The 25,739-nt window shown below is 39.9% G+C and overlaps 1 protein-coding gene and 1 long non-coding RNA gene across 7 annotated transcripts in view; one reads left to right on the forward strand and one right to left on the reverse strand.

The window, feature by feature from the left end:
* PRKAG2 (protein kinase AMP-activated non-catalytic subunit gamma 2) overlaps positions 1-25,739 on the forward strand; it is a 226,489-nt gene that overhangs the window by 159,513 nt on the left and 41,237 nt on the right. For all 6 annotated transcript variants that reach the window (XM_052807182.1, XM_052807173.1, XM_052807189.1 and 3 more), the window contains one exon: positions 10,173-10,263. In XM_052807182.1, the coding sequence (XP_052663142.1) occupies positions 10,173-10,263 (91 nt within the window). The remainder of the gene's footprint in view (positions 1-10,172; positions 10,264-25,739) is intronic.
* On the reverse strand, positions 405-9,277 carry LOC128150755 (uncharacterized). The gene is made up of 3 exons (XR_008238164.1): positions 9,142-9,277; positions 8,589-8,963; positions 405-743 (listed from the first exon to the last, which is right to left on the reverse strand). It is a non-coding gene; the product is annotated as an uncharacterized LOC128150755 (long non-coding RNA).

A 25,739-nucleotide genomic window follows, 5' to 3' on the forward strand; every position in this document is an offset into this window, starting at 1 on the left:
ACTTGGTCTCCCAGTGCCTCAGTTTCCCATTTATAAAAAAATGGGGTTATACTACTCTAAGTCAAAGCGATGTTATGATGATAAATACATAAAAGTTCTACTGAACTCAGATATTTTTAGAACAGGAGCTGCAACTGGCTTCAGATAAGTTAACCACAGATAGCATATGTTGTATTTAAAGTTTGTAGCAACAAGCTTTTACACTGCAGACTGTAATTGTGTATAGAAACCTATCATGTTTTCAGAGCACATCAAGATTTACACAAAAGATCACTGTAAAGTAGGATGCTCTTCTGAGCCCTAGGGCAGCATGTCAAGAAATAATTTCAGCTCTTTGCAGACATTTAACTACAGACTGAATCTGCATCTAAGCTTACGTGCTTATGAACCTAGTGTTTGCCATATCCACGCTATAAGTATCCACTGCCTGTGAATATGCTTTTGTATCCACACCTCCACAAGCTCTGCAGTAACATGAGCATGGCGGCAGGCTTGCTGGACGTGTATCCCTGGTCCTTAGCATGGAACTAATTTGGATTTTTTTAAATTCTAGCTCCTGGAATACAGGGAAAAGCCTTACCAGTATTTCCATGTCTCTTTATGATATTGTTCATAGTCATAAAACATTTAGCTCAGACACTTGATATGCTTCTTTCTTAACACAGTCCTTGCTTCAGTCCTTCCAGATGGTGTCAAACCACAGAACCAGTACAGAGGACGATCTGGTTTCACCTGTAGCGTACCTGAAATGATGGAAGGATATAGTTAAGAGGCTGTCAAAAGGGAAAGCATGCATGACAGAAGGAAGTATCCATTGCATGTTGCTGTCATTGCAGATTTCCTTTGTGCGTAATGATAAAAAAGAAGCAGTGCACAAAAATTAGGCCTGGAGTGATCAGCAGTAGATCTGGAAGTAATTCAGGAAGAGGGTTAGGTTCCTCAAGCTACACAGATTCAGTGCCATCTGAAAACCAGCTTTTTGTCAAAAATTAATTTGGAGATTACAGGTCAACCATAGGCTCTGTGTTGAAGGAAGTTTATTAATATATTGGTTTGTCTACGCATAATAGTAGTTACCTTGATATAATAGACTTCACAAGTTTTAATGGGGCCACTGATGGCACTCATGCCTGGAGTTTGTCAGCTGTGGGGTAGGCTTGAAATCTAATGTAAACACACAAGGCCCAAGTGCTATGAGGAAGTCTTTCTTAGGTGTTTAAAGTCCTCCTAGAACTGCACTGAAAAATACTTCATTATCTTTGCCTGCCTCTTTGATATGGCTTTCAAATACTCCTTCTGGAGTCCTATAGAGTATTGAGATCCTCAGTCATGATAAGCTCTGCAGAAAGTGGCCATCTATAGCGCAGCTCATTTGCTCCATGTTTAGCTTGCAGTTACCTGCTCCTTAGTGCTGTTCATGCCACAGAGTGAATTATTTGTTCAGTCCAGGTCTATGTAAATTTCTTGAAGAAGTTTTGTTGAGATTGTGAGTGATTCAGCTCTGAGCTGAAGGTTGTCTCTATTTTTCAGTAAATCACCCTTGTAATTCTGACCTGCATCATCCTGCTAACATCTAGGCTCAATAGATCTGCTTCCAGCCTTTCAAAACTGCTGATGATCATGAAAATTACATCTTAGTGGTAGGCTACTAATAGGTTACTAGAATTTTGCATAGTTTACTGAAGCCTGAAGTAGCAATTAACTTCAGGCTTTGTTAGGGAAAAGGTGTTTCATTTTAAGTTTAAGAAATACCATCATTGAAAGCTGGTGTAGTAAGTGTTTGCACAGTGAAGTCACTATCCATGACCGAGGCTTTGAAATACAACACTAAAATGAAGAAAGCGAAATGGTGTATAGTAAATGTGTTTATTTAAATCAGATTTGGCTCTGAGTATTTTTTTTTTAAATTTGTTATTCTCAGTGGCCTCTCTTCTGCAGATTACTCATCAGTACTCTGGCCTCAATCCAGCTAAAGTACTTAAGTAAGTAAGTGCTTAACTTTAACTAACACAAATAATTCTGTATTCAATGACAGTGAATGAAGACCCATGAAAATATGGGCTCAGACTTACTCTTCTTTTCCATTCACTTTAAATTAGTGGATGCTTACCTGTTTTCTACCATCTGTTCTTTAGGGCTTTTAAAAATGTTTGTCATAACAAAATATCTACTGTCATCATGCTTATCACCTGATTACAGCAGCGCTCTCTGGCAATAATTTCCCCTTGCCCTTAACCGTGGCCCTCAGTTTGATAAGAGGTACATCCTATTTCAAAGAGACTAAGGAGCACTCAAGCATATGTGTGAAAACAGCTAAAGTATATCTTTTTGAGCATATACGATAACAAACATTTAAGACAAGAACACTTAAAAACTCTGGAATGGATTAAAACTAAGTAGCATCCCTGTGTTTGCAGAATCTGGTAGCACGCTTGTAACATCAGTCTTCTTTACAAGCTCAGGTTAGTTCCTCACAAGTACTTAACTTTTCTGAACTTTGTGTTCAAGAGGGCAGAATTTAAATTGTTGGGCTGTTTGATGAATAACGTGTCACGCTGATAATACTGATTCAGACTCCACCTATATTCTACATGAGTAATCTGAGGAATGAATATTGGCCACAAAGGCTTATGCAGAGAATGCCTCTGATATTCTTGACTCAAAACTCTGCCTTATCTGAGTTGCAGAGTGATACAGGATCAGACACACAGCTAGAGATTAGAGGTTACGTAAACAAATCCTGCCTCTTCTCCACTTCTGCCTTGACTTCTCTGTAAGAATTTAGCTGGAGATCTAGACAATTCCTTGGTCTTTTACTTCCTTTGAAGTTTATTTTTTAGAAGTGCTTAACTCTACTGTCACTGGTACCATTTTTTTTTCCTTAAAGCGAGGTGCTGCAGGACACTCTTCATGTGTAAGATAGGTTCTTTGTTTCTGGTGTTAGATCAAAGGAGGTTTTGTAAATCTATCCTGTTTCTCAATTAAGTCAGTGACAGAACTTACTGGGATTAAACTGCAAATTCATTTCCACACAGATATATTTAGGAAGGGCTCTCCACTAAAAATGTGAAATCACTCTGCACATTCAGTTCACATGTCTTCAGGGTAAACAGATTTCAACACTCAGTACTGTAACTGCAGTGAAGATTTAGTACAAATGCAAGTTGTCCATTTCGTCATCTTTCCTAGTGCCGAATGCACTCCTATATTCCTTTTTTTGTTTTGTTTTCCTTAGGATTTGGCTAAATTTGATTGCTGTTCCATTTATATTATCCATTTAAATGGTAGAAACTACAATTCCTGGACAGCTGCTCTGTTCACTCTGAGCTTTTCGAGGTAAGGAGAACTTTGTATCGGAACCAGGCCCAGAGCTCTTCACTGGGACTGACCATGTTCTCTAACCACCTAATAGACTCATAGACTGCCACCCCACAGTCAGCCTTTTCACCATGCAGTTAGCATTTTTAAATACAGAAGGGATCCGAGATGGGACCCTAATCTCAGCCTCACTGATTCTAGTGTTCTAGTGATATCACTGGTATCAGTTATCACACTCTGGCAGAAAACAAGTAGGAGTTTAATTTACAGTTTAACCAGCAGATGAAACCTTTTTTTCGAATAACTTCTGTCTTTTTCCACTTCATGAACCAGACTAAATTAAACCAAAAATAAGCAGTAAGTGTTTTAAATTAATTTTGCACAAACAGATTGCAACAGAATAAGCATATCTATGACATACATTTAGAAAATTTCTAAGTTGTTCATTGACAGCTCATCAGAAGAAGAGCTGTTAACTACTTGAGTTGTATAGAACTGTAATTGTAATAAGGAGCACTAGCAAATGGTGGGAAAATCACCATTTGTAGTTTACTCTTGCATTCAAAATGGGTTTGCCTTGATTTGCATTTAGATGGGAATTCCTTCTTGTTGCTCTTCAATCCATTAGGTTTTATAAGGTAAGTAGCTTTTTTTTCTTCTGAAGTACTTCAAAGGGCATTCAGTTTTACTGCTGAACTATGAGCTGTGCAGATGGCACCCCTAGCATATCGGTATTAAGCCTTCATTAATCAGAGTGAAAGGAAGAGTAGAAAAGTCAGGAAAAGCTTTGAGAAAGGCAGCCTTGAATTTACCTGGAAATGCCTATTTCTAAATAAATTATTGTTGCAATACTTGAGTAAGCTGTTCCACACAGACTTGTCATTTGCAGCAGCATTTCTTTTCTTAGGTTGCTCTTTCTACTCCTAGCCAGTCATCAAAGATGAATACATAATCTTTATTATTACTCAAACAATATTTGCTTTAGAATTTTTCTAATTTAGAATTAAGGCTACTTGTTTGGGGGGGAAGGCAAAGCAAATTTACATTTGTATTAGATTGTTAGTAAACTGGCTTTTGTACAAAACATACATATAAAGACTTCTCATTGAATTATCATACTAAGACTAAATATATTTTTCTAAAGTTTGGACAAAAATAGAAACATAAGAAAGTAAGTCTGGAAAGGACATTAAAAATTCATTTTCCCCCACAACACAATCAACTATATGTAAATAATTCCCAATTTTATTTTTTTTTTAATCTGTTGCTAAAAACCTCCCATGACAGAGATTTTACAGTTTTTTTCAGCAAAGAGTGCTGGTACTTCACTGCTGTTATGTTCAGAAAGTTCTCCCAAAGTCCAACCTAAGACTTCCTTGCTAAAGGCTAAGTAGATAACTTCTTATCCCATAACCAGTGGACCCAGAAGATAGTTTATCACTTTCCTTCTTGCAAAAACATGGTATTTGGAGACTTATTACATTTTCCTTCAGTCCTCTTTTTTTTTTTTTTTTTTCTAGACTAAGAAACTGGGAGGTTTTCAAGTCCTTATTTACAGGTCATGTTTTCTGAACTCCTAGTTCATTGTTGTTGCTTTTCTTTGGATTCTCTTGGTTCATTCTTGAGTTCAATGCCCAAAACTGAATGCAGTATCCCAGCTGGCATCTAACCAGGGAATGAGTAGAACAGATTCTCCGTGTCTTACCTATAACACATTTGTAGACAGTGTGATTTTTTTTCTAAGAATCTGACATTGTGTTTCATTCTCAGGTCTTTTGCTTGCATGACTGCTGCAAGCCAATCCTTTCCCATTTTATTTTTGCATTTGATTATTGTGTAACGCGCTCTACTTACTCTTATCAAAGTGCATCCTGTTTTTCAAAGCATTGCAGCAATTCTCAAGATCATTTTAAGTTCTAAGGCTATCCCTAAAAGAGCAGCATCTCTCACCATTGAGCCATTTGAAAATACAATCAGGTTATTCATTATTCCTTCATCAAATCATCAGTGAAAACACTAAATAATATTAGATAGAACACAGACCTCTGTGGAACCCTCTCTTAAACCCTTCCAGTTAGATAAAGAAATCTTATTACCTTCCTTGTGAATATTGTTGTGACCTTTAGCAGTCGTTTCATCTAGACTATCATCTGGCTTGCTTGCATGAGTGTCATGCAAGATAGTGTCAAAAGTCCTGTTAACTCCTGCTGCATCTGCTTACCACAAGACTTCTGACCTGTTATCAAAGTGACAGATTGGCTTGGCATTGTTTATACATGTTGGCTGTTACTGATGATTTTTCTTTCCTCTAACTACTTAAAATGGGTGTATTTGTTCTTATTCATCTTGGAATCAAAGTTACACCGAGTAGTTTATAGTTTCTTGGCTCCCTCCCCAAACCTTCCCTTACAGATAGTTATGCTAAGCAGAATGAACCTGACCGAATGGAGATGTAGACATCTCGTCAGTACAGTGACTGCAAATCATTTTATCCTAAGTAGTTGTCTATAATAGACCATGTGAATGATGTCCTAGAAATGTTTGTTTCTCCACTGGTTGCAAAAGCAGCAGCCTATGGTAACTCATTCAATATGAAAAGCTACACAGTAGGTGTCGTTCAAAGCATTTTGATATAGCTGGTCTGATGACTGCCACTGATAGATCCCTATCCCAACGGATGCATTCCTGCTAATTCAGGGAGAAAAGATGGCAGGAAACTACATAAAAAATAACTTTCTGCTGATGTTAATTGTTGTTCACAACCCTGAACCGTCCCAACAATTTAAATACTTAGTGTGTTCTTATGGAAATAATGGGATTCCTTCAATAGGACATAGGACTAAAAGGACTTCTAGATTATCAAATAGGTTTTAACATATTCATTATAAGTGCATATACAATTTACAGGGCTGATTTTACTTCTGCAGATTATTAGTCACTCCCTTTACCCTAGCAAGCTAAAGAAAACAGTCAGAGACAAAGTAAGCAGTTACCTATTAAAAATTATGTTCTCGCCTCCCCAGAAGTCCTAAAACTTCTTTTGTTTACATCCACCTTTTTATGACTTTTGCTGTTGTATCAACCTTGAGTTGTTTTACTTTGCCTCTACAAAGGTTGCTGGCACTGCTGTATTAAGCTTCTGTATTAGCGTTATGTTGTAGGTCTATGGTTTTTGGCATAAGTAATGTCCTTGTAAAAAACGAACTGAAACCTGACAAAGAAGAAATATATTGAGGCAGTTTTGGTTTTGCATATATTTCTCGTCTAAACTTTTATATATAAAATTTATTTTGCTTAGCAGTATTTAATATATGAAGTATATACTGTCTTGTCACATTGGGTATCTCAAACAGTTAAAATGGGTTACCTGACACACTCTGATAGCGAACATTTAAACCATGATCTAGACAAATCCCTTAGTCATAGTAAGTAGAAACCTCCTGTGGCAGTAGAACTAATAGTCACAATAAACAGATATTGAAATGTTACAATATATAATATCATCTTGGTGGGAAATATAGGTCCTTTGAAGGACAGATCTTTTCCCTATCTTTAACCAGTAATCCTGTTGTAAAATGGCAGGCAGGGTTTGTAGAAAGAGGTAATACCTGGGACTGTTAAAAATATCTGCTAATTTGTCTAATGCTGTAGTAGTTCATAATGAACAAGACGGTGCTTTCACCATTGATTTAAGCTGACTTAAGAGTGGGTTGTTTCCAGAAGGTGTGGTCCCACTGTCACTCCTGCCCTTGGTGCTCCTTGTGCAGGTGCTAGCTGATACAACTGCACAGTGAGTTGGATCAGGAACTGATCTGGATAAAAAACAATCTTTTCTTTTAGTCCCTTTGTTTTTCAGCTGCATCAGTTTCCTGTTCTGATTCACTGTGTTGCCTACAAACCACAAGGAGCTAGAATGCAAAGCAAGGAGCAAAATGAACGCCATGACCAGCAGCTTGTTCCAAAATTGGTTTAAACAAATTGTGAGGCTGCAGGCAGAGTGAAGGATGGAGTTTCAGCCTTTTGTTCTCTATTTCCTTTGGGGTTTTTTGAGCAGTGTGGATGTTACAACATAGCTATAATGTTTCCATTACAAATCTCTGTTACATATTAAATTACTGCCTTTATATTATCCTGAGTTTCTCATAGTACTCTTGGTCTGAATGTAGATACTGCCACTGTAAACCCCTGATCTTGCAGTAAACTCGGAGGTTCACAGTGCAGTGTACCTCATTGCATGAAATAGGCTTAACTGACTTACTTACTTATTGTAAACATATCCGTGTTTTGTAGCAGGTGAAATGAAACGCGCACCTTTGAAAACTCAGTGTCACTTCCAGCTGCAAACAACCTTGGAGTTGTACTTCCTCATGGCTGGTGCTTACTAAATAATTATGGGGAGTAAATACTTGTTGTTTTAAGAAAAGAAACAAAATCATGACAGTTATTTCCAATCAAATATGTCATCTTATTCTTCTCTTGGTTAGCAAAAGAGGTTAAAAACTCTTATCAGTATCAAGGTACATGATAAGAAAGATAAATTATTTAGAGTTTTTAAAGATACCTCCCAGAGATAATTAAAAGCTTCCAAAGCATTTTAATTAGTAGGCTGAAAATATTATAAATTAATATGAACTGCTTTGGTATCTTCTGTGGCTGGTCAGTTGAGAGTATTTATTGAATCCTAGCAGTCTTAAAAATACCACCAGGAATGGAGTATTTCAGGATTTTCTTTCCAAAGGACCTTTACAGTAAAGAAAAACTGGATATTGTTAACTTCGTCTATCCTTAAAAGTGTTCCTAGAAAGAGGCAGCTTGGGAAAAAGAAGCTGTCACTAGTGGTCAGCTTCCTTGCTTGAAACGTCTCTGGACTTGAGAAATGACAGACAGCTTTCTGTTTTCCCATAATTTTAGGCGCTCTCTTCCTATCATAGCTTTAGTTCTAATTATCTTTCATACTTTCCTATGTTATATGCACATTACTGTGCTATCCTAGATCTATTCAACCTTCCCTCCTTGAAGGACTTGCTGAACTTTTGAAGCTTGAACGTTTCCTTAGGGACCAATAGATTTTAAATGTTCTCTAATGGCTCCTGTGACTCCTTTGGAGCACCATGCATGCATGTCTGCTCACAAGATCTGCTGCCATTGCCAAAGAAAGAATCTGTTTATCCACCTCTACAGCATCCATGTGTGAACTGGTCCTGCTGGGCTTCCTAAACAGTCAGTGGGGACCTATTCGTTATAGTTAAGGAAGCCTAGCTATAGCTTACCACAATCTAAATGATGAATCTGTTCCAAATATTTCCTTATTTCCATTGATTCTGCTGTAGCCTGGCTTAGAAGCTCAGATGCAGACTTGTAAAGCTGGGTGCAATAAATCCTATTCTTGCCTCCCACGGAGCAAACTCCATCCTTCAGCCACTGTTAACAGCAAGTGGTTTCGGCTGTCAGCATTATGTGCTCAGGTGCTGGAGGGCAAGCTCAGAGAGGCAGGCCACCTCACACCCAGTGCGGTCGAGAACAGCTCCGAAACTGTCATTACTGCCTGTAGCGACGGCAATGGCGGGGCAGTCACTTTTTTTTTTTTTTTTTTTTTTTTTTGCTTCTTCAAGAGTGATTTTTGAAGTAGGATCACCTTGTCTGATCTGCTGCATAATGTAAACTAGAATTTCACTCACTAATCCCTGGGTCAAGTCCCCCCTAACTTCTGGCTGAGCTGCAGCACGTCATGAGGAGGGCGCTCAGCCGCAAGGCCGCCTCCCTCCTCCTCAGGCGGCTGCTCCGAGGGTTAGCGGCCAGCTTTGATGGAGCCGCGCGACTTACACAGAAGATGCCGACATTCGGGCTAATCTTGAATTGTAACTTCTCGAGCGTTTTAAATGGAAACGAGCGCGTCTGTTCCCGGAGCGGGTACCTCGGCATGGCGGCTTGGCCCAGTGCGGGAGCTCCCTGTCACACACGGGGGAAACCCCCTCAACACCCCCCCCCCCCCCCACACACACACACACACCCCGGAGGGCAGTGGAACTGCCGGCTTCCCCGCTGCTGCCTTGCAGGTGAACGCGCGGGACCATACCAACCCCGTCTCGCGAGGGGGGGAGGAGGGCTTTCCTCCCCTCCGCCTCCTCTTGCACGGCTCTACTCCGAAGCAGCCAGGCGAACAGCCGAGCCTGCAGAGCGGGCTGCGAAAGGCGGGTGGCCTGGCAGAGCTCTTGGGGCAGTAATCCTCTCCCTCCACCCCTCCCTTTTGCGCGCGGAAGTGGTAGTTACCGTCCCCTCCCGCTGCTAACCAACGGGCTCGACTGCAGCAAAACGGAACGTACCAATCCCTCCACCGGAGGGGGGGGGGGGGCCGGGGGAGAGGCGGCGGCGAGGTGTGGCGGGAAGCGCTGTTCTGCGAAAGGGCGTCCGGCCTCCCCGCGGGCCTCACGGCCGCCAACGGCCGCTGCCTCCGTGCGGGGGAGAGGCGGCGCCTCCGGGGGGCACGGCGGCGGGGAGCCCGGGGGCCGCAGGGTTAATGGGCTGGGCGCAGCCGCCGCGAAGGGGGGAGGAAGGGCGAGTCCCGGTTCCTCCCCCCTCAGTGTGTGTGGTGTGTGTGTGGTGGTGGGGGGTGTGAGAGGCAGCCCACACCGAGACGTGCGCGTGTGGGAGGCCGAGGGGGCAGCCGCCGCCGCCGCCCGGCCGCAGCGCCCGTCCCGCCTTCCCTCTCTCCTCAGCGCTCGGCGGGAACCGCGCCAGCCGCCCCCTCAGCGCCGCCACTCCCCTCCGCCGCGCCGGGCTGTTCCGATGCCGCCGCGGGGCCGGTGAGTCCGCGCCTGGATGCTCATCTCCTTCTCCTCTCTTCCCTCCCGCAGGCGGCGGCGGCGGCGGCAGCGGCTCCGGCTCCCTCTCAGCTCCCGGCCGCCTCCGAAGGGATGCTGGAGAAACTAGAGCTCGAAGATGAAGGTAAAAATTCAAGGAGAGGGGGGCCCGGGGGGCGGGTCGGTGGACACCCACACGCCCAGCGGGCTCTGGGCAGAGGGAAGGGAGCGGGGTATCCCCGACGAGGAGCCCGCCGCGGGGAGGGGGTTGCGCCGTGCCCGGGCCGGCCGCGGTGCCGCCGCCCGCGCTGGCCGTGTCCTTGCGGGGCGGGTCGCAACCTTCCCTTCCCTTCCCTTCCCCTCCCCTCCCGGCCCGATCCCTCTGCGGTGCTTTTGTCCCGGTGGCTGCAGCCCGGGCTGTGGCTGCAGCCCGACTCGCACGCCGCCTCATAGCCGATGGCAGCACATGCCTGCGCCTGCCGGGCCGCGGCCGCTTCGGCGGTGCGTGCTTTTCATCTGCAGTTCCAGTAAGCCAGAGTCCCTGGCACTGAGGGGAAGGCAACCTTCATGGCATCCCCTCTTCCTCCTCCTCCTCCTCCCTGTAAAGCACTCATTCTCCTCGAATATGTCTGCGATACCAAATATAGACTTTAAGAGCAAGGTGCGAGCAGTGATGGAAAGCTTTTTCAACTAAAGCTTCTACTCCTTATGGACATGCATACATCTGTTTAAAGCAGACAGCTGTAAACTAAATTTTCCTTATGTGGCTGCCCTCTTACGTTGTTCTTCGCTGTCCTATTAAGAGCTGCAGTTTTAACGGAGTGTGGTGTTCTTGATAGGGGAACTCCTGGCAAGTTTTTCTATCTTGGAAGCACTAAATGGTGCAGTGGAGAAGCATGAATGTTTTTTCTCGAACTTGCACAAAGCATTTGCTTACCTCTGAAAGATCTATATTGAGTATCTTGAGCTTTCATTTTCAGAAGGGATTAGATTAGTGGATGCAAATGTGGACGCATAGCTAATCACTATGCTCAGTATTGTAAAGTGGCTAAGAATTTATGGGATATGTTTTTCCGTAGTTGGTGACTGCTATTGTAAAATATGGGACAAATATTCAAGGAAAACTTTGAAAATAGTAGGCTGAGTCATTCTGTGAAAAGAAATTCTAAGCCAGTGTGTTAATAAGCCAGCTTCTTGGTTACTAGCATGCTGTCTACAGTTGTGGGACTGGTCTGAAAAAGTAACACCTTTTATTTTAAGCTTTCTGTGCGTGAGAAAAGGAAGCTCTTAACAATTGGATTCTTTAAGCTTTTTTTTTTTTTTAGGAGTCCAGACAGAGTTTGAATTGCAATGAAATACTTGCGCCTTTGTGAATCTTGAACGTTAAATAGGAATATTTGGTGCAAGAGGTTTGTTGCTAACTTGTAGCTTTTTTTCCTCACCCTGTTTAACTGTTTTTAGTGAGGCCTTCATTTTATGCTCATGGAGAGTTAGAAAGTTACTGACTTAAGTATTTATTTTTTTACGTAAAGCTTGTTACTGTCAAATAGGAGATCCTAAAACCTGCTGAATCACTAATAGTTAAGCCATTTTAAAAGCTATTTTAAACATCTTATAAATTTACATATCTGAAAAGGATGTCTAGTTAAAAAAAAAAAACCAACTTAGTTTTGAAATACCTTTGCAGTTTTAACAGTGTAACATAGTGTTATTTGGAGACACTTGAGTAGGCTGAATATCTCTGTGTCTTGGGTTATCTTATTGCAGTGTTTTCTGAGTTCTTTGGAAAGTTTGGTAATTTTTAAATATTTTTTTTCCCTGGCTTTCAAGCTTCTGTTTTGCTTTGTCTCTTAATTCATTTAGCTTTAAAACTAAGGCTTTGTATGTGGGTACTCAGGCTGGGTGGGTGAGAGCAGTTCAGGGATCTGTCAAAAGATAATGCCAAATAGCAAACCTGTGACCAGTTTAAAGTAGTATGTGAATTTTGAAAGGAAGCAGTTGCTTTACTAGCCTTTCAGACTTAATGAAAACCTAGTTCTATGTCTAATTTTAAAGCCAAGTGGAAAGGATGTAGAGTGCTGTATTCAGAAGGTAAGATGTAAGTAAAATTGAGAGTGTGAATGTCAGACCAAAACTTACTGTCCAGATTGCTTCTATATGAGGAAGCCTATAGAAGAAGAATCATAGAAAAGTGAGATGCAGATGGAAATGCAGCAGCTTAGTTGCAGTACATATTTTATGACCTAAATTTTTGCACTAGTTGCTGTAGTTGTATTTGTGCTAGTATTGGGGGTGGGGGAGTAAAATGACATCTGACAGTGTTCACTTTTTTGTCGGATGGCAAGTCCTAAGCGCTCAGGAGTTGAGAAACTTATTTGAAATCTTGATAAATTTCATTAAGTGGTTCATTAAGCCACACTGTAACTGATGACCTTTTGCCAAAGTCTCTCCACTGATAACCTAAAATTGTGAGTTAAATGAGAGATTTGAAACTTGTTTTGGAACTGCTTTCCTGATTGCCTCTACTTTTGAGTATTTGCTCTTGCTAGCTTTCCAGTTTCTGTATCCATCAACAGTTGCTAACTATCTTGTGCGTCAAATCATGCTGCAGTTTTCGTGAAACAGAGAGCTTAATAAAAAGAGCTGAAAAATGAGGCTCAGTGTGTGCACCGAATGCCATTCGGTATGCTGAAATGAATTTTTGTTTGTCACTCTCCTCAAAGGTTATACAAATGAGAATGTGAAAGAACAGAAGGCGTTCGTTTAATTTGGATTCTAATCAAGAGGGTTAAATTGAAAAAATGGTACTAGAAAGATTTATTGTCCCAGTAGTACCGTAACGAAATATGCGGAGTTTAGTCTGATGATATGATTTTTAAATGAAATGGTATTGTCAACTGAAGGACAATTTTTTTCATTATATGCATTATATACAAAGAATGTATATAAACTATTTTGTACATAATTAGCATGGGCAGTATTAGACATCATGTTATTGTCGCAGAAAGAAGTGCTGGTCATCTTTTTGGTTTAAAACGTCTTCATATATCTGGCTGGATTCTCTAGGATCAGTGCAACTTCTTATTGGTGGGCCACTAGTTCTGTCTAGCATTGGCTTAATAATACTGCTCTTGTGATGTGTAAGAGCAAATCTTAGTGAGATGCTGTTGAACAGCATCAACTGCACTACAGCTGAAATAGGACAGGCTGTAGGCTGATTATGTGCATAGAGGAGAAGGACTGGATAGGCCAGTGGATATTTACTTTATTCAGGACTCCCTAAAGGACCTTTTTCCCAACAGCAGTCAGAGCAGGAAAGTAAAAACTCTCACATAAGAAGTTCAGAGTCTCTTTTTAACTGAAGGATGCTTTGTTTAAAAATAAACAGAAAAACTTATTAGAGTAAAATATTCTGAACTCATCCTGCTCGGTATTCCTTGGATGGGAGTGACCTACCTACGTCTCCTCAAAAAGTATGAAAGCTACCTGCTGATGGGTGTGGAGTTTCTCATTGTAGCCTGAAATAGATTAGTGCTGAGGGACCTCTCATGAATGTATATAAATGATCAAAAACTGGTTATCTTCATACATATTGTGGGTTTGCTTGTTCAGCTCTAGTGTTTGTGCAGTCATGTTTCTATATTAAGGTTGTTTTTACTTCTGATCGATGTCAAGAGTAATTCTGGGTTTTATTTTATGGAGGATACGATGAGCTTGGAAAAGAGCAAGGAGAAATTATTCTGAAGATCTAATATGAAAAAGGGCTTTAGCTAACAATTTACACTTACGAGCTTTAATTTGTTAAGGTAGAATTCCAGAAATGGTTGTATTCCAACAGCTACCTGTGCTGTGAGAGGAGAAACTGGATTAGAGTAGCAAATGAGTAGCAAATGCATGCCTGTCAATTGTATTGATGTAATTGGTATAGTTTTAGTGTGTTATTTTGGAACCTAGTTTTGTTGCAAAGTTGGCTCTCATCCATGTTAATCTCTTCCATTTACTCAGCCTGGGTAATAAAGTAGTAGCTACTGGAAGCAGAACTAACTACTTTTCTGTAGCATCTGGTAACTCAGGGAATCTTTCTGAGGTGTTTTCTGCAGACAGAGTTAACTTAATTGCAGGGTTCTCCTGTGTCTGTGCTCAATTCCTAGTCTGAAAAAAAGAATTCTGCAAAGTGCGTGCAGCAATTGTAGCATCAGCGTCATGGGACTGATGTGCTAGCTCTTGAATGCTCTACTTCTCTGGATTGTTGCAGAAAGCAGGATTTAAACAGTTATTTGATAAACAGTTTGTGTTAGAGTGGAATCTCTCCTAGTAATGCTCTGGCCTTCATCTTGCTCATCCTGTATCATCCATCTCTTCTGTCACATACTCGTTTCTGGCTGTCTCCTGAAAGAGACTTTCACCAGTAATTGCATCTCCTCTTAACTAATTGTTGTGTCTGGGGTCATTCCTTCCCTGCTCTACAGATTTGCTTGTTGTTTCTTGTTAAAAGTAATTTATTATTGAGCTCTTCCTGTCTGCCAGCCTCCTGCTGTCAACTGAATATCTGAATCATGGTATGAAAACAGATGTCACTTCGGGGCCAAAAATAGTTAAAAGAAGCTTGTAATAAAATGCATGTTGATGTACATACTAGATTTTGTTTAGTTCTTAAGACTGAAGGATCAAGTGTTCAGGTTAGGATATAGTAAAGTTAAGGCATCCTTTTGCAACTGTAACTCATTCCTAATAAACATCCATTATGTGATTGTTAAAGCTGATGCTTTCTGGAGTACAGAAAGGGCATTTTGCCCACAAGATATGCTTTGAGATATCAGGGTACATGGTGATAGTGATAGGGGATGTTTCACATGAACTTTTCCATAGCAGATGAGAATCCCAAGTGGACCTAGCAAGAAATTATTAAGCAGAGATGATAATTGGTATTAATAGACTTCATATGATCTTAGAGTTTGGGATTATTTTCTATTCCTGCTTTAGAGTTACTTTGTGGTGTGATATGAGGCACAATAACAGATTCTAAAAAAATCTTATTCTGAGTGCTTTTTGTCCTGGCTATCTGATCTGAAGTAATAGTGAACACTTGCATCTGAAAATATAGACAACCACTTATTCCACTGAATTTACTCAGCTTAAACTTTTCCGTCCTTCGGCAACAAAGAGTATCAATGGGATGATGGGCTTTCCTGTGATGTACTTTCCAGAGTTAAAGAATAACGTATCTGGGTTATTCAAATGTTCAACTTTATTAGTTTATGCAAGAAATTATGATTAAGTACCCTGCCGTCCTAGGCAATCTCAGGTCCTTTGTCTGCCAGTTTATTATACAGTAATTTCATAGATTTTTTTTTTCCTCTCCTGGAAATTTCCACCTTCAAAGTTGAAAGATGAAAATTATGTATAAAATGATAGGTAATTGAAAGTATAAAACTGTAATTGTCCAGTGTAAAAGAAGCTATTGAGAGTTTTGTTGTCTTGGACAGACACTGTTCCCACAATCCGCATACGCGTCTTTACCTTGTGCAAGTATTGCACGTGGTTCTTCTTGTCAGCCCAGTGCTTGCTATCTCCAAGCAGTCCTAACTTTTCCTGCTCCTACGTAAGGTAAAACTCCCTTATTCTTAACAAGGTGTTTAGTCTTACAATGAGGAAGGCTCTACTCTGTCTTGACTAGGAAATAAGCAGTTCATAGCAGCTAAAGCATGCAGTCTTTCTCAGGAAACAAAATTTTTTAAGCCCTACCAATCTGGGAAGTGATGTTTTAGTACAGCAAAAAAATATAGCTGTGTTACACAGGGCATGCTCTGAAACTCTCTGCTTTGGGTCTTGGGGGATGCAGGAGCCTCTCGATGCAAAAGCTTTCATAAAATTTTAATGTGGTCAAAATATTTATTTTCTCTAACTTGTTCTTGGAAACAGTGAAACCATTCTAGCTGAGACTTCCTAGAAAAAAAACTACGGAAAAATGCTTACCATGGCAATGAGTCCGTGTAATTGCTTTGGCAAAGCTGCAAGCAACTGAAAACAGTTTTACAGGAAGTGTTGGGGCTGATGGTGTCCAGGTAGTGTTGCACCTGCATGATTTGCAAACTTTATCTTCCGAGTGAAAGCCATTATTGGCCAGCAGCTATCTGTGAGGAATATTAAGACAACTTGGTATTTTCCTACACTTGAAAGACATTACTGCTTCAGATATATACATGTTAGTGTCTGGGCCAATGTGAAGTACTGTTTTACAGTAACCTTTACTAGCCGCTCTAGCTAGTGCTATTGCTTTCACCTGCATCAGATGAGGGACAATGTCAACTCTGCTAATAACTTCCACGCAGAGCTCCCTTGATGCAGAGGCTGTTTGGTTTGATAGTGGGCTATCATGATTGGTAAACAACAGCTTGATATAAGGTCAAAGACTTTGGACAATGTCAGCTCGACTTCCAAGTGTCCTGAGAACCCCCTAATTTAGAGGTATTGAGTGTACAGCATTGTGTGCTTGAGCAATGATAGACATGGAAGATGTGACAATGTCAGTGTTGCCTTATAGATCACTACAAGATGCTGTTACTTGCCTGTGACTGCTTTGCTGAGCATTACCAGGATTGAGTAGGGTGACTACAGAGTCCTTTCCTCAAGAAACTTCCTAGGTGGTGGTCTGCAATGTTCTGTCTGATACACCTCTCCAATGCCCTGCGTACACAGGGAGGACAGTATAGATGAAACACTGGTATTGTCTTGGTAGTTTGATAAGCTCAACTGTTAAATTTGGCTGTTGTGGTCAAGTCAGTGCTCTTGGAAAACTTAGTGCCTTGGGGCATGACTGAGTACTAGATGTAGGTGACTTGGTTTAAACTGAAGTAATGCCAATGTCACAAGAATGATAGAATATTTGTGTAAGTTGGCTCAATATAGCTGTTGCTAAACAATCATAAGAAATGTTTCTGCTTACTAATCATCTGCAACAGACGTGACTGTCCTTTAAGATAGGACTTTTTGTAATGTGTACTGTGTTTTCGATAACTTGATGGTGGATAATCACAGGGCTTTGTCTGTGGAGCCTTTCTTTAAGTCAGGTCACTTACATCAGCACTGCTTTTTGTTACGAGCTTGCTCTTTGGGTAGTACTTAAGCTGTCTGCAGTTACTTTATTGATTTGAATATTTTGACTTCCAGAACTTACAACTATACTAGCATTGCATGGGTTTGGGGGGAAGCAGATTAAGCCCAAAACATCTTAAGGAATGTAACATTTCCAACATAAGTACAGGAGTTGTTGTTACTGTTTTTCATAACAGTTCTTGCATCTTGAAACAAAATGTACCTCTCCATACTGAGACTGTTTGCATTTGGATGCACGTTGTGCGGGCTTTACCATGGCTCCTCTGAGTAGAGAAGACTGACAAAAGGAAAATCTGGGAGTTTAGGGGAAAATCCTTCTGTGGAAGGGTTGCACCAATGGCTAGGATTAACATGTAGCCAAAGCAGTTTAATACAAATAAAAGCATAACTATGCTAGAGCAAAGTTGAATTTGACTTTTAGGTGTTCAGCTTGGCATCTAGACAGAGCTTTGGAAAGCTTAAATAACCCTATCCTTCTAAGAGTAAACCACATCTAAGAGGTTTTTGAATGTGATGTAGATATCTTCAAGGTAGTTTTTGAATAGTATTTGAATAAATCTAGCTTGGTTTTAGATTCTTTCCTCCTCTGCTGAATTTTATATGGATTTTGCTGTTTTATGTGAACCAGTTTGGTGAATTTGCCAATTTTGACTGTGGCAGAAGTTAAATGGCACTCCTGCTTTTGTCTAAAAGCAGTTTTCATGTGCTTTAGACGAGTGATTTTATTTGTGAAAATTTATTTTTGCCTTTTTTAGGGTGTTTTTTTTTTTTTAAGTTGGGTTGGGGGGGGGTTGTTTGGTTGGGTTTGGGTTTGGTTTTTTTTTTTTTTTTTTACAATGTTATTTTACTTTTCTGTGCATTGTGACTGAGTATTTGGTTCTGACACTGGGCATTTTAAGCAGCAGAATCAAACTTTTTTTTTTTTTTTTTTCCCCCCGTACCATTCCCTTACACTGTGGTATTCTTTGCTGCTGCTTAGTTTCATGGGTTTCTACTGATGCAAAGACACAGAGGAAGAAGATATCTGAGGTGCTGGAGAAGGGAGCAAACCAGGATAGGCATAGAAGAGGGCCATTCTTGAGACCAGAAATATAGAACTTGTGCTAAAGGAGGAAACTAAAAGGCCTTGCTCATTTAGCTTAGTAAAAGGAAAGCCAAGAAGGGATGTGATACCACTGTATGTATGAAAACATCCTGTAAGGAGTGGAAAGGGGGTAAACACCAAGGAGGAAAATTAACTGAAGAACAACATTGGCACAAGAACAAATGGCTATAAACTCTTCCTGTATAAGCTTTGAAATAATACTCTTAACTTCCAGCATAGTTACTATAGGAGTGAGTTTGTAGGATGGATTTCTAATGCTTTGAGTCACTTCAGGATGGAGCGGGATCACTCAGTGAAAGGGATTGTGTGGTTGCTGTTAATAAATGACTCCGCCATAGTGCTGAAGCTGAATGCTTTGCTCTACACAAGCAGTTGCATGTATCTCTCCTGCCATAGTCTTGCTTGAAGTCTCTGGTATTTTTGAGTCAGTTCCTTTAAAACAACCAAACAAAAAACCAAAGGAAAAAAACCACAACAATGCTCTGTATGGACATCATATGAGTTCAGAGGAAGATCAGCTTTGGGTGAAGTTGCAGTTTATCTGTGGTATAGAGAATGGATCAATAGAACTTCTAAACTAGGTTCCAGAAAACTGTCTGAATGTACTGTATTGAATGTGTGTTGGATCTCACCTGCTTTAGTTAGGAAACTGCTAATTCTTTTTCTGTTAAGCTTCCAGCTACGCCTGCCATTAGGTAAATCTCTTAAGTGGTATATTGAAATGGAACACTTCATAATTTATTAGAGTGTGCATATAGATTTATAATTTCTAATAAGAAATAGCAATAATAGCTATTTAGAAAATGTTGGCATGTATAGGGAGGGAAGGAGAAGAAATGTGTAAGGGGAAACTAGAGAGAAATTAAAATACAAATACTGAATTATTAAAATCTTCAAGTTAAGATGCTGTAAGTAGTCATTTGGAATTTGAGACCCAACAGTTTATTAGACCTGACAAAACTGTTTCTTCAGCAAACATAGTCCAAAGTCCTTAAGACTTAAGTCTAAAAATTTATTTTTTCCTTAAAGCATTATATAAATGATGCTTTGAGTTCAGATTTGTTAGTCTTCAGTAGAAGATCTCCTAAAGGTTAGATATTTGCCCTGTTCAGTAAGGATACAACTGTGGCTTGTGAAGATGCTGTGTACTCAATTTGAAAATACTTGTCATGTGAATAATACTTTGGTTAAGCTGCTTGTTTAGGTTTGATCTTAAACTAGTTCCTAAAAGACTTAAATGGCTATCTCTTTAAAAGTGTGTGCAAACTGTGTATATAGTAGGACTTATGCTTGCTTTAAAGAAACAGCAAAAGTTCAAATTGTTTACCAATCTTTCAGTATAGATACTAAGGATACAGGCTGGTTTATTCTTTCATCAATTGCATACCTTAAACCTTCCTTGAATGCAACTCTCCAGCGTATGGTTGCTGATATTAATAATCAGACGCTTAATACCATTTTTAGTTTCTTGGTTTTTTGTGGCCTGTGTCTCGCAATCTTGAAGAGCATGCCTGCATTCCAGACGGGCGACATCTTAAATTAGATCTTCGTTTGGGATGCTTAGGGAAAAATCATAGTGCTTGTTGTCAAGGGAAGATCTTGAACATGTTTTGGAAAATTCTTCAGGTCAACTTATTCTTTATTGTGGTGAAAATCTTAGAAGCATTATTAGGTTGCAGGCTGAAGTTGCTACCTTTATGCACAAAACCACAGTGATGTACCTCTCCTCAAAGTACAAATCTTTAACTTTGACTAAAAGTTGATTTAAGTGATAGTGGGCTGTTTCAAAAGTTGGACTTCTGATACTGTTTACCAGTTAGTCCCTAAACAAGGCAGCTCTTGCTTGTAAACAAGTAAGTTTCTCTGCCTGCCTGGACAAGAAACTTCAGAGTTACTATGATTAGCTCTGGCATGTGAAGTTTCTTAAGCTGCTCATCACTTTTGTCTGCCTCAAATCTCACGTAATCATTTGTTTACCCACACTGCCAATGGAGAGCTACAGTAAAAAAGGAGTTTTAACTTCTCAGCCCATTTACCAGGACTTACTAACTCCAAAAATGAGAAACAAAATCCAGTGCAAGATTTTGAAGTGTGCTATGAATACAAGGAAGATTGAAACACAATCTGAATTTTTCATTGTTTCAGGCAGCTATTTATATTAGTTTTCTCTTACAAGTCTTAGCTACTACTGAAGTTTGAAGAAGTGGAGATATTTAAGCCTCAAAACAGAAGAGTGGATCTTTTGAAATATTCTCGGGAATTAACAATCTTTTTTGTTCTTCACTAAAGCAGGATGGGCTTATGCAGTTGTGGACACTTGTCTCATTCCATGTTTAGGATCTTTAAGGGAGGAGACTGTACTATGTCCTAAGGTTGCTTTGTTCTAACTAGCTTCTGGAATGCATTAATAGCTCTCTAACAGCTGGGGTGGGTTTTTGGTTTGCTTGTTGTTTCATTTAAGCAAACTGTGCCTTTTCTTCCCTACTTCTGCTATAGCAAATCAAATTAATAACAGGGTAGTTCTTTCTCAGTAGTAGCGCTATTGAGTCACTCCCCTAATTTGCACTCGTCCAGTTAAGTGTTCATGTCAGATTCTGGTATTCTCTGAAAGATCATATTAACTCCAAACCACTTATGAATTCAGTTTGAAGATACTGTGAGGTTTAAAGTCTTGCAACCATTTCTAACTCTTACTGCAAACTCTTTGAAGCATGTTCTATTCCTGTTTTGAAGATCACTAAGGAGAATGCTGGATAAAAGGAAGCCCCAATCCTCTGAGACTCTCTGACAATGTTTTCCCTGTGAAATGTCAAGCTACTGGTAAAAGCTCTTCCAGAGTGACTTGTAGAAAACTAAAGACATGTAGCATGAATTTGCATGCCATTCTGCACTAGCTAATTCGCATAAGGTGGACCTTGCAAATGTTCCAGTTTTGAGAAGAGTTTGAACTGGACTTCATATCTTTTTGAAAACAGACAGTTGTCATCCAGTCTTGCAAACCCACTAAAAAAAAAGACATCTTACTAGTTTTGCTGCAGCTGCAGTTGCTTGCTGTGCAGCTACATTGTGGTGATTCTACAGTATCTTTTCCACATGTAGTAGTATCCAAGCTTGCTTTGAAATGAGGGTCTCAAGCATACTGTGATTTTTTTTTTTTTTTAATTTTGTCTGCCCTCTTTTTTTCCATCCATTTGATCACTTTATTCTGAGTAAAAACTGATTAGACTGAACTGTTCTTGACACAACAGTATTGGCTTTCTTCTTTGCTTTTGATGAGCTGCTTTTGTAAGTACTTAAAATACACAGATTTTAATAACTTGCTTTGATACCTATCTAAGAATTCTGACTGATTTTGAATTTGTTTGGCTTTCCTTTTGACTGGTACTGTATCTTCTCCTTCATGAGCTTGCAGAGTTCAGAAATCGTTGTTTTTGACTAGGGTGACTCCTGTTTACACGCATAATAACCTGCTGTCTCTGCATCAGACAACTCTTTGTGACAAGGGGAGAAAACATCTCAATTACCTTACTGATCTAAAGTGACTGAACAGTTGCACAAACTCTAGAATTCAAAAGACATACTAAAATGTGTGCAAAAAAAAAAAGGTGTAGATGCAAGCAGTCCTGAATGTTATGTTCAAAAGTGTCTTAAGCAACTAAGAATATAATTCTTGAATGGAAATGTTTTAAGATGTGTTATGGTTTCTTCTAGCTTGTCACTATTATTAGAAATGATTAACCTTTTTCTGAAGACTCAAGCAACAAGACATTGTGCACTTACTTCTCTATTCATTTTTATTTACCTGTTAATGTACCTATTCTCCCCTCTTATTTTGTGTACCTCTAGACCCTCTTCCTGCTTGTAGGGTGAGATACAGTTAGCAGGGTAGAACTTACTTACTCTAATGTTGTCCCTGTGTGCTCACACTTCTTTTCAAAACCCTATTCTTCCTGTCACGTCATGTATTCATGCTTTAATATGTAATTGAATTAGTCTTGGATCACTGAAGAAGCTTCTGATACTCATCTCTAGATAGGCTTCCTATCACTTCTTTGTATCAGAGTATCTTACATCTGTAAACTTACTATGATCTTTCTTTAGCTGCCAGCTCATGCATTCCTTTAGATTGGGGTGGGAAACGTTCAATCTGCAACATGCATATCGTATAGCCTGTGGCTGCATGAATAATGCTACTGTGTAACTTCAATGTGTGGTCTGCCAGGATATTTTAAAGCTTTTTGCAGCTTTCGGAAAGAAAAAAAAAATCTTGTCTCTGTCACTACATCCTCTTTTTGGTTCCTTGCATTTCAAATCCTTGAAGCTTGTGATGGAATAGTCAACTCCTATTACTGTCATCGTATTACTTGCTATGTATTAGACTTTAAACCTGTTTGGTTTTTTTTCCCCTCTGAAATTAGAAGTAATCCTTTGCTAGCCTTGGTTGCCATCTCTCCAACAAAGTTGTGCCGAGCATGTTCTAAAATCTTAATGATGATTTATCTCCTGCCACTTAGAGTAGGCATCCTTGTAACCATCTCTTCCCACTTTTTCCATCTTTTTTTACAACTCAGCCTTATCCTGTGACTGATTACATGGGCGGTTATTTTGGTCGGGGTTTTTTTCTTCTGAGAAAAGTTTCCTCTTGAATAAACAGAAATCAAATTATACAGTACAACATCGCTTCTTTTTTCTGTGCTTGCCCTTCTTAAACTATGTTAGTATTCTTCTCCTACCAAGTCTGACATTGATTCAGCTTCTGGTGTCTTGTTTCTTGTCCGCTGTTTTCAGTGTTCTTGGCTCTTCAGCAGACAGCTCAGCAGACTGGAAAGTCATGCCCTCTTAGTGCATTATTCTGTGACAAAATTGCAGTTGCTTGTTGTTCTCTCCCAGTCCCTCAGTTCCCATGCTTTTCACAGGATATACCATGTACATTTTAATTTGTCTGTGTATCATTCAAACCTATCTAAAAGTCTAACAAATTAGTCATATTTCTCTTAGAGAAGGTAGGTTCAAGTAAAGCTGTTGCACGTGATCACAGCAACATACTGTTTACAGCGTAGTACTGGATTCCTTTTCAGAATCTGTTTCTGTCTGTCCCTTAGCTGAGCAATGCTGGTAAAATCCTACCTGAGTATTTTTTTTCTGGAATGTTGTTCTTGAAACCCCTCTTCTTCATTCAGGTGCCTCCATTTCTCCTAAAAGTCATGTTCCAGGGTCTGTTGGTGAGCTTGTAGAAACATCTGAGGAATAGTTTGTGGTTCTTACTATGTAGTATGTCTGTTGTTCTTGGAGTGGATTAACTATATCCATTCTGGATATTTTTTAGGATCTATTAGAGGTGTCATGTTAATGACTTACACTAGGACTATTACCATTTCCTGCATTGTGAACATTGTGGGAGAGGTTGTCAAGGATATTAAGGAACTCATTCAGGAAGTTCAGACTGGGGGTGAAATGAAACTTTATAGCCAGTTTTGGTGACAACTTTCAGGTAAAAATGCAGGCAGAACAATTTATAAGGTTAATGATATCTTTCACCTATTGTATACTCTGCCAAGGGTTACCTGTAACAGTAGGGAGAGAGGGTAACTCACGCTGGCTTATTTAAGTGATTAGTCGCTGTGGTGTCTTCTGGCACCATTTGACATAGCTAACCTGATCTAATGGCTAGCTGCCACAGCAAGGATGGTGTCCTTGTACTGTATAGCTTCTAGTGTAAGGAAAGAGCAGAAATAATCTGCTTGCCCCATGGCTAGATATGGGAGCTGAATAGACCTAAAACTGGCACTATCAGGAAGCCGATAACTTGTGACAAATTCAGCTTTTCCAGCCAACTTGTGGAACAGTTTTGTATAAATCCAGAAGCAGTGCAAGGGAGGGAATGGAACCACACAGCCAGTGCAAAGGGATCAGCGGCTGCTGCTACTATGCTGTGCTGCTGCTTATGCTGCTCTGGAGCCGTATCTTTAGACCTGGCCTTTGAAAAGGTACAGTTACTCTCTATTTGCTGACAAAGGAGCGTTGGCTAGGGATGTGAAAAAATTTCTCTTTTAAATTGCAGCTTAAGCCAGATGTACATGAACAACTCTCCAATTCCTGTTTTCACTGTGATGATGTGTGTTTGTCTAAGGTGTTTTTTTAATTTCTGTGTCAAGAAAAGGCTATATATACTATTCTACTTGATTAAGTGATATAAGAGAGAATAGTATAGAGTGCTTTTGTTGGTATAACACCTCTTTTAGTAAAGTTTATCAGCATAATTATACCAATAAACTTCACCTAATGTATTGCTGTTGGATCAGTTCTGTAGTAAACATTGGGATGAAAAATATCTTTTGTCTCTTAACTGTAACATTTTAATTTTCTAGCATCTGAAATGTGATTTTCAACATATTACTTGACTTTTTTTATAATAGGAGTATTACTTGGAGTAACCTAAAGTACAGATATGTATGTGTGCAGTAACTGAAAAGAAAATGTTTTTTCCAGTAACTAGGTTATTTAGTACACGTGAGAATATCACAAAAGTTCATTTTTACTTCCTTCCCCATTCCCTTTTGTCCACCATCTGAACTGGCTGAGAGGAGATGGTTATGCTAATAGTAGTGAAGCTGAAGAGTCTAGTGTTGGGTGCTGGCAGTGCTTAGCTCCTGCTGCTCTAAGAAAACTCTAAGCTTTTAAAGTTGCACACTTTCCCAGACTGATTCTGATTAAAAATCAGGGGGGGATGGTGGAATTATTGTGTATATATATGGTTTGTGTCTTCTCTAAGTTGTTCACCTAGCTAGACAGTTAGCTGAGTATATTTTTTACATACTGCTATTGGCTGGTTTTTCCTTGCTTTTTAAAGGGCTTTTAAAATTTGGCACCTAACTTCATAGTAAACTTAGAAATGGCAGTTATACAAACAGTTGTTTAGGCCCGTAAGAATGGTTTTTGTGTTCTTCAAATGTTTGAGAAGTGCTAGAGCTACCAGCTCTCAATCTAACCATGAGGAGCAGGGGTGCTATAGAGAGCTGCAGTGGCATGATTGTGGTCTGTGGTGGAATTAACTCTTTGAAGCAGATGAGAGAACACAGTTTCTGTGGAACCCTATGTCTTTCTTTCAAACACTCCTGGAACCAGAGACTAAACTTGAAATATGACTGGATACCAGTGCAGAAATACAAGGACCATAATATAGCTATAATATAAAATAAATAGGAAAGGTCATGATTTTGTAGTGTTGAAATTAGGAAGCACATGTGGTCCAGGATCTTGTTTTTGGGCCAGCCCAGTATGAATATAGAACAGAAATACAGTCTGTGGTTTGCAGTAAACACTTCTGAGGAACTTTCCATAGGTTTTTATGTGGCAGTATTTGGAAGCTTTGCAATATGTGTTGACCATACATGTTACTG

Source organism: Harpia harpyja, chromosome 1 (genome assembly GCF_026419915.1).
Source record: "Harpia harpyja isolate bHarHar1 chromosome 1, bHarHar1 primary haplotype, whole genome shotgun sequence".
Classification (NCBI taxonomy): domain Eukaryota; kingdom Metazoa; phylum Chordata; class Aves; order Accipitriformes; family Accipitridae; genus Harpia; species Harpia harpyja.